We start from the raw sequence: 13,014 nt of genomic DNA, 5'->3' as shown, positions 1-13,014 counted from the left end.
AAAAAAACAATGTCAATGACAAATTGTTGAACTCGAACAAACTCAGTGATATAGAATAGATTCTCTCTAATAGGAATGCAGGATAGCTATATATATATATATAGGTGCTTGATAGAGTTGTCCTGTTCTTGGTTTTTCGCTGTGTGGATAAACAAAGAGATTAAGATAGTGTTGGGGGGGGGGGGGATTTTACTCTTTTTTGCATGTCGGTTCATAGCTTAATCTGATTTCTTGATAGAAAAGGATCAGTAGTTTATATTCTTTTTCTATTACCAGTAGACAACACCGTAGCGGGGTTTGTGCAATCCCTATAACCTAGTCGCTTCTCTCTACAATCCCCATGCGCAAATACCGCCATCCGGCATTTCCCCCCTCATCCGGCATTTCCCCCCTCATCCTCCTCTTTTGTCACCGCCGCTATGCCTCTACATCAGTGTCGGTACAATTCCACCACTCTAGTCCTGATGTCACTGAATCTGCCAATCATCCTCTTTCATCCTCACGGTTCTAAAGCATCATTGTTCGCTTGTCTAAATGATCTTCCACTACTTTGGCCATTCTTATATATAAAATCACCCTTCCCCTCCCACCGGCCACTACACCTTGAACCCCTAATCCAGTAAAATCAAGCAGATCAGTTTTTATGGCATCAGTCCTAAGGCCATATTCATTGTGTGCTATAAATCCAACCACGTAGAAGATAATTGATTATACACGTTGTGGCAATCAAATCAACTTGTGAGAGCTTGAAATCGAACGAATCAAGTTGAATAAGACACCATTTCGTTCCTGGGGCCATAGGCTAATCCATGTGAGACCCACCACACTGAGGCATTCAATCAAAAATCCAAAACTGATGTATGTCAGTTGAATCGATTTTTCCACAGGAGATGCCCTAAGGCTCTTCCAATTTCAGACGACCAATGAATAGCAAAGGTGAATGAAAATTGGGCTTTAGAAATGGATCACAAAATTTGATTTGCTTTGTTTGGGCCGATATATTTTTTTTCACGATTTTAATCAAGTAGGCGATGAGACACGCATTGTCTGGAATTAAAAGTTGTATAATTATTAACTGGGAGTAGTAAAACATTAAGTTCAGTGAAAATATTTTTCCGCTGTGCTTCCCGGTAAATTGAAGTCCGGAGAATTCAAGATGCAGCAGTACTATATGTGATAGTTCAACCGTTGATACTATTCTTTGCTCAACACACATTACATCAGACGAGACAACAGAAACAAACCAAAATCAGTACATGCTTATTGCACAGCGAGATGAAATTAACCAAAACACGGCGAGATTAACCTAACACGCTAATTAATAACGAATTAATATTAGTACTAGCCCCTTGCACGACAGCCACAGCCCACAGACTAATCAATGTTTTGAGTGCGAGGCTGCGAGCGGCGAGCGTGTGGGCTAGGCTCCTCTCAGCGTTCAGAACTCTACCGGCGTCGCCGACGCCGCCGCCGCTGCTGTCGCCGGCAGGAACATCTCGGTGTCCGTGACCACCTCGGAAGTCAACGACGAGGAAGACGACGACATGGACGAGTTGACCATGTTCAGTATGCTGTTCCAGTAGCCCTTGTCGTCGTCGTCCTCCCCCTGCAGCTCGCCGGAGCAGGCCTCGGTCCTCTCCGCGAATCTCTGGTCGGCGCCGGTGACGGAGCAGTCAAGAAGGACACCGGCCAGCGTCCCGGCTCCGGCAAAGCTCGTCTCGGCGGTGGCGCCGCCGAAGTGGTGCTCCTGGCACGCCTCCCCGTATGATGACTGCACGGCCTGAACGGCGGCGGCGCGCGCGGCGCCGTGTATGTCGGGGGCCGCACTGCCTGCGCCGAACAATGCGCTCTCCGAGAAGCTGAGAGTCGACGTCGGCGAGTCGACCCCGCTTAGCGCGGCCGTTGCCGGCGGCGGCGAGGCGAGCGCCCGCAGCTTGGCCTCCCGCGCCAGGCGCGCCTCGGCCTCGAGCCGCGCGCTCTCCCACTGCGCCGTGTGGCTGAGGTGAGCCGCGGCCCTGGAACGCGCGCCGCCGCCGGCGGCGACGTCGGCGTCGGCGTCGACGCGGGGCTTGTGCGTGACCGGGTCGATGCCCATCTTGGCGAGCCTCTTCTTCAGGTGCGTGTTCCAGTAGTTCTTGATCTCGTTGTCCGTCCGCTTCGGCAGGTGCGTCGCGATCGCCGACCACCTGTGTACGTGCGTCTGAGTGTCAGTTACCTTTTATTTTTTTTCCTGCATTGTTGCAACTGCAAATTCTCTTTTACCACCTGAATCTACTACTCCTATAGAATGCCTAAATGATTGGAGGTGTGTGTGGTGCGTGCAGTGAATTGTGGAGGCGGAGATAGGCAAGTCAACATGGAGATGGACAGGGCAAAAGGCGGTGACAAATGGTCCACTAGCCCTGACACGCATGGTGAGGCACAGCGAAGCCAGCGGGGGCTCAAGGGCTTTAATTGTAAACGTGACTAAGGTGAAACCAAAAAAAGGACCCGGTAGATGGACTCCAGTATTTTTTCACTCTTATCTCACGTACTGTACTCTACATCCATCTGGCTTCGGTGACAGTCGGTACTACGTGTACTGTGTTGCATGGTCGTCAAAGTGGGGAGAGGCTGTGCGGTGCAGAGCACTGCAGTGCAGAGGGAGAGCAGATTCTACTCTCGAGAGAATATCTCCTCCTTATTTGTATGTCATCTAAATAGTTATAAAAAAATTAAAAATATTAACTAGATAGATTAATATGTAATAGAAAACTCCATAAATATGTAAGTTAAAATTTTATTTTTACAGGTTAAAAAAACAAATTAAACTATAACTAGTTAACATATATTCATAGTTAAATTTGTTTTTTTCATGCAACTTGGAAAAGTTAAATTTGATCTTACATATTTATGAAGTAATTTATCACATATTAATATATCTTGTTAATTTTTTTTATAACCATTTAGATGTCATATAACAACGAAGAGTATCCCAGGAGAGTTTAGAATAATTTCTTAGTGTAGAGGGCGAAAAGAATGTCGAAAATAAAAGCATATGATTCCTGCAGAAGTGCTGCGTACACCTGCACAGCACGAGGCGATGATCACCTGTTTCCGAGGAGCGCGTGGAGCTGGATGATGGTCTGCTCCTCCTGCAGCGTGAACTTGCCCCTCTTGATGTCCGGCCGAAGGTAGTTCGTCCACCGGAGCCGGCAGCTCTTGCCGCACCGCCGCAGCCCTGAATTATGCGTCAACACACGCATTCCCCCAAAAAACCACACCAGTGAGCAATTGGCGGATCGATCAGGCGATTTAGCTAGTTATCAGAGGCCGAAAACCGAGATCGCATGGCACGCACGTACCGGCCTTGGTGGGCAGCGAGCGCCAGCAGCCGTGGCCGTGCTGCTCGATGTAGGCGAGCAGCTTCTGGTCCTCCTCCGGCGTCCACGGCCCCTTCTTCAGCCCGGCCTCCTTCTCGCAGCACGGCGACCGCCCCATCCGCTCCGATCGATCAATCAACCACTCCAAGTCCTCCACTCCGCGAGAGCCGAGAGCTCTTCTTTCCACTGATCGATCGAGTGCAGTAGTGCCCCCCGGTGCAGTGGTTGGGTGGCCAAGGTCCAGACGTCCAGTCCACACAGCGGCATAAATATATAGGCCCCGACGCGACGCTGTAACACTCAGCCAGTCGATCGGATGTTCAGAATCTTCTTCTTGGGGTGGAATTCAGTGAGACCGCGAGGGCGGCCCCACACGTCAGCAGGTACGAGGCGAGGGCAGGGTCGGTATTCCGCTCTTCGTTCCAGTCCCGGCACGACCCATCTCTGCCGTCCAGATCAATCCAGTCGCCCGTGCGGTGGAAGTAACACAAGGCGATCGAGTTTTTCTTTCTTTCTTTCTCGGTCGAGCTACCGCTGCGTGTGCCGCCTCTCGTCGTGCGCGCTGCACCGCTGAATTTTCGGTGCTCCCCTCCATATGTTTCCGCCGATTTGCTCGGTGGCCGCGCGTAATCTCCCCGTCATTTCGATCGATCGTGCGTGCGCCACTGTGCTGTAAACGCAAGGTGCAGTCACCGGAATCCAACACACGACAGGCTTTTGTGTATGTTAATGCGATCGGTCACACGGCCATGTTTTATCGATCTCGTCGGATAGCTGCCACATTTTTTTGGGGGTGTTGGCGATGGCCGGTTTACCGTGCCATGCACAAGAGACGCGTCATGACATGTTACTGGTCTGGCCCAGCACTGGCTGGCGTACGGCATGCCCTCTGTTCTGGCCAGGAGTTATGGCGGTGCGTGGAATCAACGCCCCCTTTGCTGCCTGCAGGTGAAAAAGACTCTGTTCCGTCTCACTTGGCAATTGACTCGCTGGACATTTTCGGCAACCCGTTTTACTCATCGGGTTCGGGCCAATCCCATTCAAGGGTTGCAGTTTCGGTCTTTCCAAATTTTGAAAAGACTCTGGCGTCATACGTACTCAAACAAAACTGCCTCCTCTTTTGTTTGAAATAAGGACAGAAATGAAAACGCACCGCGCTGTAAATAAATTTTGTCTATCTGCAGTTCTGCACCTGCATCTGATGGTATAGGAAGTTTAGCCAGGAACACTGGCCACTGGGGTTCCGTGTCCATTTGTTGCAGGACCACCCCATGTAAACCGATTCACGCACAGCCGCATGTGCATCTCAAGGAATTATGTCTTGGCTCATCTTAAACTTCGGATTTCCAAACATGAAAGACAAGGTTTTTTCGCCCTTCCCTTTCGAATTCTACCAACCGAAAAGAAAAAAAGAAAACGGCGATACGTATCCCTGTTGCTATGCTGCCTACGAGGAGGAGCACATTGTGAATCTGCTCATCACTTGCCACTGCAACCAGCATTGCTTCCAAGAGCACGTTTTAACTGTGTCTACTTACTATCTTCATTCATAAATACTTGTCAATGTTGGGAAAATAGTTTTCTCTCAGGAGGATATCCCTCGTTTCTTACATATCATCTAAATAATTATTACAAACAAAAAAAAGTAACAAGACATATTAATATGAGATATATCGCTTTGCAAATATACAAATTAAAATTAAAATCCCCGCAAAAAAATATGCAAATTAAAATTTGATTTTTGCAAGTTGTAACACAAATATTAAATACAAATGTGAATTTACGTTAACTGGTTTCAGTTTAATTTATTTTTTTTTTACAACTCGTAGAAGTCAAATTTAATCTTATATGTTTATGGAGTTATATATCATATCTTTGTTAATTTTTTTATTTTTTTTATAATTATTTAAATAAAAAAAAATTAATGGACGTCTGCTCGAGTGATGAGTCCATTTCTGTCAATGTCGATTAGTACTGCTGCAGTTTCGACTATCATTACTTTGAAATTAGCGTAAGTCGATGAACGGAGTCGTATGGTTATACTACTACTTAACATACAACATACTCCAACAGTACCCTATATATTAAAACATTTACAAATTTATTCCCAAAATTGAAACGGTCAAAGTTTGAATGAGAGCAATACATTGGATGCTAAATTCATTTCCATGAAATGCTCCACGGCTTATATCAGATCCACAATTCCACATGGTGTATATAACATCACTGGATGCCTTGACCATAAATACTGTAGTAGACTGCCACCTTAGCTACGGAAACCTGGGCAAATTCTGCACCGATCGAGCTGAATTCGCCGTTGCGGATGAACGACGCGACCTGCCGTCCGACATCCCTCGGATACTCGATCGCAGTAGGCTCTACGCACGTACTAGTAGTAGTACCTACGCGCGCGCTGACGTACGGTATATCACTAGTTCACTACTACTACTATTCTACAGTCAGCAAGCATGACCCTCAGAAATTCAATGTGTCTGTAGGTTGATCAGCGAGAGAATCACACGCGGTTACAGGCTAATTACCCTGCACCCTTGAGAGACAGTGTTACAGGCTACTGTTTTGTGATATTTGTTACTACCCGGGGAATACAGTGTCTTTTTCTGTTCCAAGCGTGAAGAAGAATAATTAGAGTAAAACAGTGTGATGATGAAGAGGAGGACAGCATTGATGATATTCAGAACAAATGTGACTGTCCTCCTGCTCCTGCAGAGTTTAATCTGAAGAGAAGAAGCGCACGCAGTAAAAAAAAGTAGTGCTCCTACTCGGCTGGACGACCCACTGACACGGTCAATGCTCAATGTTTTTCTTTGGCGTGGACTAGCAAAACACACATTTATAGCAGAAAGGAATCACAGTGGTAAACAGGAAAAATGCTTCTTATCGTAGGGGAGAAACTGGGATCCTTTTTAGCGCTGTATGGCTGCACATGCGGACAGCGCCACGCCATGTAGTACACCAGTAGCCGCTTAAATGAGCACGCATGATCTCAATTTATAACGCCAAAGAGCGGTCCAAGGATAAACTTTGCAGGAACACCGTTCTGTTCTTGCCCTCCTCCTGATGGCATCTGAACATGGCTTCCGTAGTACTAGTACGTATATATACTGTGTGTATCTCTTACTGGTCGCAGTGCTGTGAAAAACAGACAGTCAGTCTTTTGACCAATCCATCACATATCTCAATCGGGAGTTGGTACACACGTACAGTAACAGTAAACTTAAGTCTTCCTTTTCTCATAATCTTGCATGTGAGAGGTCGTTTCTTAATTCTCACACGTTAGTACTTAATTAATTAGTCATCCTGATTTCGGACATGCCACATGGTCTTGGCGAGGTACGCCTATTATATTACCATGGCCAGCCAGCATCATCTCAGCATCTGTAAACTGTAAATTAGCTAGCCGAAGAGGCAAAAAGATTAATCCAGAGTACAGCACTGACCACGTACTCTGCAGGCTGCAGCCTGCAGGAGTGAGGCTCTGCCAACCTCTGAGATGGCTCAGCAGTCAGCAGCAGCAACCAGGGAATCCAATTTCGGACAGCAGACGGCGGCGCTGCATATGCTGCGGTGGTGCCGCGCTCTCGGCTTTTGAGACTTGCGCGTTTGTGAGCGGGCGGGCGGGCGAGGAGACGGCGCAACCACCGGCTGGATGGATCAGGGGCATATGCAACGACAGGGACACATGGTTTCAATCAATACGGGGAAAGAGACGTACCGCAATCTGTACGTACCGCGCGCGTAGTGCATGCAGCCGGGTAGGCAGCTACTAGCTGACGACGAAGGAAACGACACGCGCGCGGTGGCGATGGCGGAGGAGGGGTAGCCGTGTGGCCATGGCCGGCCGCGCGCGAGGCTCGTTTTCCGCCCGCGTTGAAGGCACCGCGCGCGTACTGATGTGTCGGTCCGTCGATCGTACGGTGCGTTTGTATGTGCTCCGTGTATGTGCTCGTGCCAACTGATGGAGGTGATATGCTAGAGCTGGTGTAATATTACCAGATAAATTGTGGAACGTTGAGTATTGTTCAATGACCGGATCCGTGGCGCAATGGTAGCGCGTCTGACTCCAGATCAGAAGGTTGCGTGTTCGATTCACGTCGGGTTCAAACCCCCGATCCATTATCCGGGTCCTCTTTTTTTTCCGCTTTTTCCCCAGACTTGATCGTACCCTCACCCGCCCATATAACCTGGGCCCTTTCCCAACTTGAGGTACCTAATGGGCCTTCACCATATGCCCATATGACATGGGCCTTCAATCAATTTGACGTCCCAATGGGCCGTATAGTCTATGGTCCATCCTGCAATATGCATTTTTGTGCGCTTCGCCTCAAATCCTTGACCCTTTATTTAAGAGAATTTATTTTATTTTTTAAAAGATTTACAAAAATAAATTGCAGTTTCAAATTTTCACAAAAATATACTCCTCCCACCCTTTGATAGCGATCTATGTAATGTGGCACGCAGGGCCGCCTGCAAAATGCCACAGCACGCCCCTCGCGCGGGGTGCCACATCCCATAGATCGCCATACCGTAGAGCGATTTATAAGCACTGCCCTACGATATGATGTGAGGAGTATATTTCTGTAAAATTCTGAAATGAGAAATTATTTTTAAAATCTTTTAAAAAGTAAATATAAAAATTTAAAAAAATCTTTTGATCACCTCTCGGTTCGGCTCTCGCTCTCCCAAATTCTAAAACACAAATTCCATCAGCCTTTATGACATGTCTAAACTGGATCTACACGCGAATCATATTAGAATCATACTTTATCTTAAATTTCTTCCATTTTTCAAATTTCGTGTAACATGCCTTCTACTCCTGGCAAAATCATCTAGTAGAGGAATGGCAAATGCATGACAAGCACTTCATCAACCCCATTCGTTTTCTCTCTTTCTTTTTTCCGGCTTTAGATTTGATATTGTATAATCTTTTTCTATAATTTTCTTGGGATCAGGTATCTCCAGGTTTTGTCTGAACCCTGAAGCAACATCAATCTTCTATATCTGCCTATATTCGTCGCCTGCATGCTGAGAGCTATATACACGTACTTTTTCCGTGACGTATCCCGACTATGTTCAATGCATAGCTAGATGCCAATATATATATATATATATATATATATATATAGACCAGATGCCAATATTAACCATGTAACCGTCTGCCAAGATCGTCAAGATCTATTACTGATAGAGCAATTAATCAGTGCTAGTACGAATTAAAGATTGTCCACAATTTTAATTTCAGCCACTTGCGATCGCCACAAAGAGTACGAAAAAGAATATTTAAGGAATTTAGTTCGTCTTGTAGAGCCTGAGGCTGATCTCTTGACATCCCAACAATATACGTACACATGATACCCCAAACCAAATTAAAGTTGGATATGGTTTGAGATTAACTTCTGAATTCTTTTAAGAGTCCAAGGAGTTTATATTAGGTTTCATTAACCACTAAAAAGTAGGAGTAGTGACATATACTCCCACCGTTTTAAAATGTTTGACACCGTTGACTTTTTAGTATATGTTTGACCATTCATCTTATTTAAAAAATTTAAGTAATTATTTATTATTTTCATATCATTTGATTCATTGTTAAATATACTTTCATGTACACATATAGTTTTACATATTTCACAATTATTTTTAATAAGACGAACGGTTAAACATATGCTAAAAAGTCAACGGTGTCAAACATTTTGAAACGGAGGGAATATATAATACTGCATTTGGTCTCGCTACGTAGGAGTATTTTACACCTCGCGTCAAATGGTTAACTAGGCACTTTGCACCAACCGCACTGACGAACCCGAGTGTGAAACTGTGACAGGATTGGATAATTAACTAGGAGACTTGATTTCTTCTAATTTCTAGTAGGGAATCATCCCCAGATATTCCACACACGTACATGATCAGCTTCATCTCTCAATCATCACGATTAATTAAACAACAACGACTGATCGATCAATCGATCTGAGCTTGCACGTACACATCTGCATACAAACACGTGGAGCAGCACCGGACACACTACACAAATGTTACAAAACAAAAATGTCCCTTGATTAATATTCATGCATCGATCCCGGCCCCTGATGCGTTTTCATTAGTTTAGTTTTAGACCGCAATCGACAGGTGAGAATAGAATTCAGGAGCCTATCATTCTATCAAGAAGGAAGGGGAGATGTCCAAAGATACGCGACACACTTAAACAAAAGCAAAGGGATATGCTAAGATAATCCCCTTTCCACTGCGCTACTTCAGAGCATAAATCTAGAAGCGACACACCTGTCGCTGCGTGATTTGGTCATACTGGTTCATGGTTTTTATTTCTTTTTAGGTTGGTGAACCAACTGCGCTTCCTGTTAGAATATAGCAGCAGCAGCAGTAGTACAGTACTGCAAGTTCTCCACCAAAAAAAAAAAAAAAGAAAAAAAAAGTGCGTACTACTACAGTACTGCAGTACTAGCTTATATCTCTGAAAAATGATCAGCTGGAGCCTCTGCTGCTGCACTGCACGGCCGTCTATACATGTTGGACTGAAAGCAACAAGAGCTTTTGGATGATGGCACCAGCACCAGATCGAATGATCGATCACTAGACACTATAGTACTACATGCTTTGCCATGGCGACAAAACCAGATGACACGGAGCTACATCTCCATCTTGCTGGGCTCCACGCAAATCGGGACGAGTCATGGGGAAACCAGAGAATGGTGGAAATATGGCAATACTGTTTGTTTGGATGTTTCCATGCCGACTATGTGCGATGCAGCGGCAGCAGTGGTTGATCTTATATATATAATACTCCTATTCGATCATGTGTTGGGAGATCATATCGAAAGGGCCAAAGATGATGGAGCCTGCCATGGTATGATATCTTGTTGTTGCAAATGCTAGCTAGATAAGATATGTTAAGCTATTAGTTTCAAAATATAAGGATTTTTAGAATTTTCATGATGATTAAAGAAGTAGATGAAATTTAAAATGAAGCATGATATATATGATTATAATTGTTTTAAATAAGAAGAGTATGCGAAGAAATTAAAAGATTATTACGACTTATTGACATGGGGTAGCAGGTGAAGATGTTGCTAAATTCTGAGAAAAGAAATTATTTTTAGAAGTTGCTATATTTTGATATGGACATACATAATGTGTAGTCAGCCAATGGATAAAAGCAGCAGGAAATGGGAGTGATTTGGCTGCTGTCTGACAGTATCAGAACCAAACACTAAGTATTAATGCAGGATTAGCCTTTCACAACCGCAAACTCAAGTTTTTAGGTTTCAGGGTGAGGTCACTCCTCTCTCACTCTGAGAGATCAGCTGCGTACCAAGAATTCTGCATCAAACAACTGTGCGATTTGACAGGATTGGCGTCGGTATTCGGCGCTCCAAACATGAGCATCTGAAAAGCACTAGTAACATTCACTTGGGTTCAAGAATATTTTCACAAACATACGGAATTAATCTACAGCATACACACTTCGTTCTCTTGTGATGTCTCTTTGGCGTACTAATTAATTATAATCAACAATACCAATATTACAACACAATCAATAATCGGTGGCCAACAGTACTAATAATAATGGCTAATGCAATTTTCAATGATGATGAATGAATATTTCAATAGGCCCAGAGGGACGCGTCGTGATGATCCATGCGTTGCTGCCGCGACGACGACGAGATCTCGCCGGGGTTCACCTCCGACGACGTGAGGCCGGTGTCCTGCGAGGCGCCGCTCAGCCTCTCCCTCTCGCCCTTGTTGCAATACCAGCCGCCGCCCATGAGCAGCTCGTGCACCATGCCCGCTCCTCCGGCGGCGGCGGCGTCCTGGACGTACTGCATCTGCAGGGCCTCCAAGAACGGCGAGGCGGAGGACATGGCGAGGTGATCCGCGGGATCGGCGGCGGGGAGGAGGTACGGTGTGTCCAGGAACTGGCCCTCCAGCGCGTTGGAGAAGCAGGTCACGTGCGCTGGCGGCGGCGCCGCCGCCGCGCCCGCGGTCGCTGACAGCGAGGCTGTGCCGGCGCCACCGCCGCCGCCAGACACGTCCATCAGCGGCGGGAGCGCGCACGGGGCGAGGCCGACGACGTCGTCCGCCATGGGCATCGACGACGGCCCAACGTCCGTCCCCGCGCCCGCGCCTCTCCTGCCGACCGCCGCCGCCGCCGACGGCGCCAGCTCGAGGCTCTTCTTGAACACCCTGCACAGCACCCACTCCTGATCCTGCTGCACCCAACCAACCAGACCACCCATCAGATCGCGACATGGCACACACGAACGCGCGCGCGTGCAACCAAATCAACGCTCACGTACGTACCTTGGAATTGGCGGCGGCGTGCTTGCCGTGGATGCGGTACTCGTGCATGACCCATCCGGTCTTGCCGCCGCGGGGGGCCCTCCCGGTGTAGAAGACGAGCGTCTTCTTCATGCCGACGAGGGCCTTCCCCCTGAAGATCTCCCGGTCCTTCCCCGTCGCCTTCCAGTACCCGGACTCCGTCGCCCTGTTCGTCCTCAGCCCCGTCGGGTACTTCCGGTCCTTCACGCAGAAGAAGTACCACTCCTTCTCCCCCATCGTCGCCCTCGCTGCATGCGCACACGTACACACACATCTCTGATCACCCCCATAAATCACATGAAAAATCAAACCTAGTACTACTCACTAGCGATCATACGTACGCGCGACTGTTTGAGACTTGAGAGAGATCGAGAGTAGCTAGCTAAGCTTGGCTTACATGGCAGGTCCCATGGCTCGCACTTGTTGAGGTCGGCCTCTCCGACGGCGCGCGCGGCGAACCCGGCGGGGTCGGCGGCCTTGCGGAGGAGGTAGTGCGTGATGAGCTCCTCGTCGGTGGGGTGGAACCGGAAGCCCGGCGGCAGGTCCATCTCCTGCTGCTGCTGCTGCTGCATCATCTGCCGGTGGTGGTGCACGTCATGCTCCATCGTCGCAGCCACCACCACCTGCTGCTGCTGCTGCTGCCTGGCTAATCGCATCTACTAAACCTGACACATAAACGATCGAGCAATTCATCAGAAAAAACCAACACCAACCATTAAGCAAAGGACCCAGAATATTAACACAAACGAGTTAGCAATAGCGAGCTAGCTAGCAAGAACAAAGAAGAACGAGAAAAGGAGAGAGAGAGAGAGAGAGAGAGAGAGAGAGAGGATATTTGCTAACCTTTTAGACTAGATCGACGAGAGAAGTGATGAAGTGGTTAAGGGGGAAATTAAAACAAAAGCTGAGGGGTTGGTTCATGGTGGGGGCTTAAATACTACTGGAAGCACTATTGATTTTTTTGATGGAAAGAGACGTGGCAATCAAGGAACAAACAGCCATTGTGCACACCAGCCGGCAGCTTGCAAGGGGGGTTGGTTTGATCCGCTAAATTAACCTTTTTGACTTACAGGGACTAAGCTACTTTCACCTTAGCTCATCATCACTCAGTTCAATAACTACTTATTAGACAAAATCAATATTGGAAAGTGGTTACCCTTTTTGCAAGGAGTTCCCTGTATGTGGTAATATCTTCCAGTCCATTTTTTACTTTTGGGAATATGCAAAAAAAAAAATTAGATAATAGAAATGGATTACATCTCCGGCTTCTGTCATAAGACACACATCCATAAGTTTAATAGTA

At 46.8% G+C, this 13,014-nt stretch overlaps 2 protein-coding genes and 1 non-coding gene across 5 annotated transcripts; 1 reads left to right on the top strand and 2 right to left on the bottom strand.

Moving 5' to 3' along the window:
• Nucleotides 1-1,100: 1,100 nt before the first annotated feature.
• LOC127761336 (transcription factor MYB106-like) lies at nt 1,101-3,593 on the bottom strand. The gene is made up of 3 exons (XM_052285613.1): nt 3,345-3,593; nt 3,091-3,220; nt 1,101-2,186 (listed from the first exon to the last, which is right to left on the bottom strand). Exons 1-3 carry the CDS (start codon nt 3,478-3,480, stop codon nt 1,439-1,441), a joined length of 1,014 nt encoding a protein of 337 aa, XP_052141573.1. The 5' UTR covers nt 3,481-3,593; the 3' UTR covers nt 1,101-1,438.
• A 3,818-nt stretch (nt 3,594-7,411) lies between these two features.
• On the top strand, nt 7,412-7,483 carry TRNAW-CCA (transfer RNA tryptophan (anticodon CCA)). Its single transcript has one exon. It is a non-coding gene; the product is annotated as a tRNA-Trp (tRNA).
• Nucleotides 7,484-10,777: 3,294 nt separating this feature from the next.
• On the bottom strand, nt 10,778-12,617 carry LOC127761278 (NAC domain-containing protein 92-like). 3 transcript variants are annotated; one of them, XM_052285549.1, is made up of 4 exons: nt 12,555-12,617; nt 12,109-12,376; nt 11,694-11,959; nt 10,778-11,602 (listed from the first exon to the last, which is right to left on the bottom strand). In XM_052285549.1, the coding sequence occupies exons 2-4, from the start codon at nt 12,365-12,367 to the stop codon at nt 10,997-10,999; spliced, it is 1,131 nt and encodes a 376-aa protein (XP_052141509.1). In that variant the 5' UTR covers nt 12,368-12,376; nt 12,555-12,617; the 3' UTR covers nt 10,778-10,996. The 3 variants fall into 3 exon arrangements, with proteins under 3 accessions (XP_052141509.1, XP_052141510.1, XP_052141508.1); XM_052285550.1 differs by lacking the exon at nt 12,555-12,617 and having other exon boundaries at nt 10,778-11,599; nt 12,109-12,531; XM_052285548.1 differs by lacking the exon at nt 12,555-12,617 and having other exon boundaries at nt 12,109-12,530.
• Between the last annotated feature and the right edge of the window lie 397 nt (nt 12,618-13,014).

The sequence above is a fragment of the Oryza glaberrima genome, chromosome 2, assembly GCF_000147395.1.
Source record: "Oryza glaberrima chromosome 2, OglaRS2, whole genome shotgun sequence".
Taxonomy (NCBI): domain Eukaryota; kingdom Viridiplantae; phylum Streptophyta; class Magnoliopsida; order Poales; family Poaceae; genus Oryza; species Oryza glaberrima.
Note: the sequence above shows the minus strand (reverse complement) of the source record. Positions and strands in the feature narration are given on the sequence as shown.

Bases quoted from the DNA above. Each gene is read 5' to 3' on its own strand.
- LOC127761336 (XM_052285613.1), bottom strand. From the start codon at position 3,480: ATGGGGCGGTCGCCGTGCTGCGAGAAGGAGGCCGGGCTGAAGAAGGGG. The intron at 3,221-3,344 runs GTACGTGCGTGC...CGCATAATTCAG, and splicing joins CTCGCTGCCCACCAAGGCCG to GGCTGCGGCGGTGCGGCAAG. The intron at 2,187-3,090 runs GTGATCATCGCC...GCACGTACACAG, and splicing joins CACGCGCTCCTCGGAAACAG to GTGGTCGGCGATCGCGACGC.
- LOC127761278 (XM_052285549.1), bottom strand. From the start codon at position 12,367: ATGCGATTAGCCAGGCAGCAGCAGCAGCAGCAGGTGGTGGTGGCTGCG. The intron at 11,960-12,108 runs GTAAGCCAAGCT...GTGCGCATGCAG, and splicing joins CGAGCCATGGGACCTGCCAT to CGAGGGCGACGATGGGGGAG. The intron at 11,603-11,693 runs GTACGTACGTGA...GGTTGGGTGCAG, and splicing joins ACGCCGCCGCCAATTCCAAG to CAGGATCAGGAGTGGGTGCT.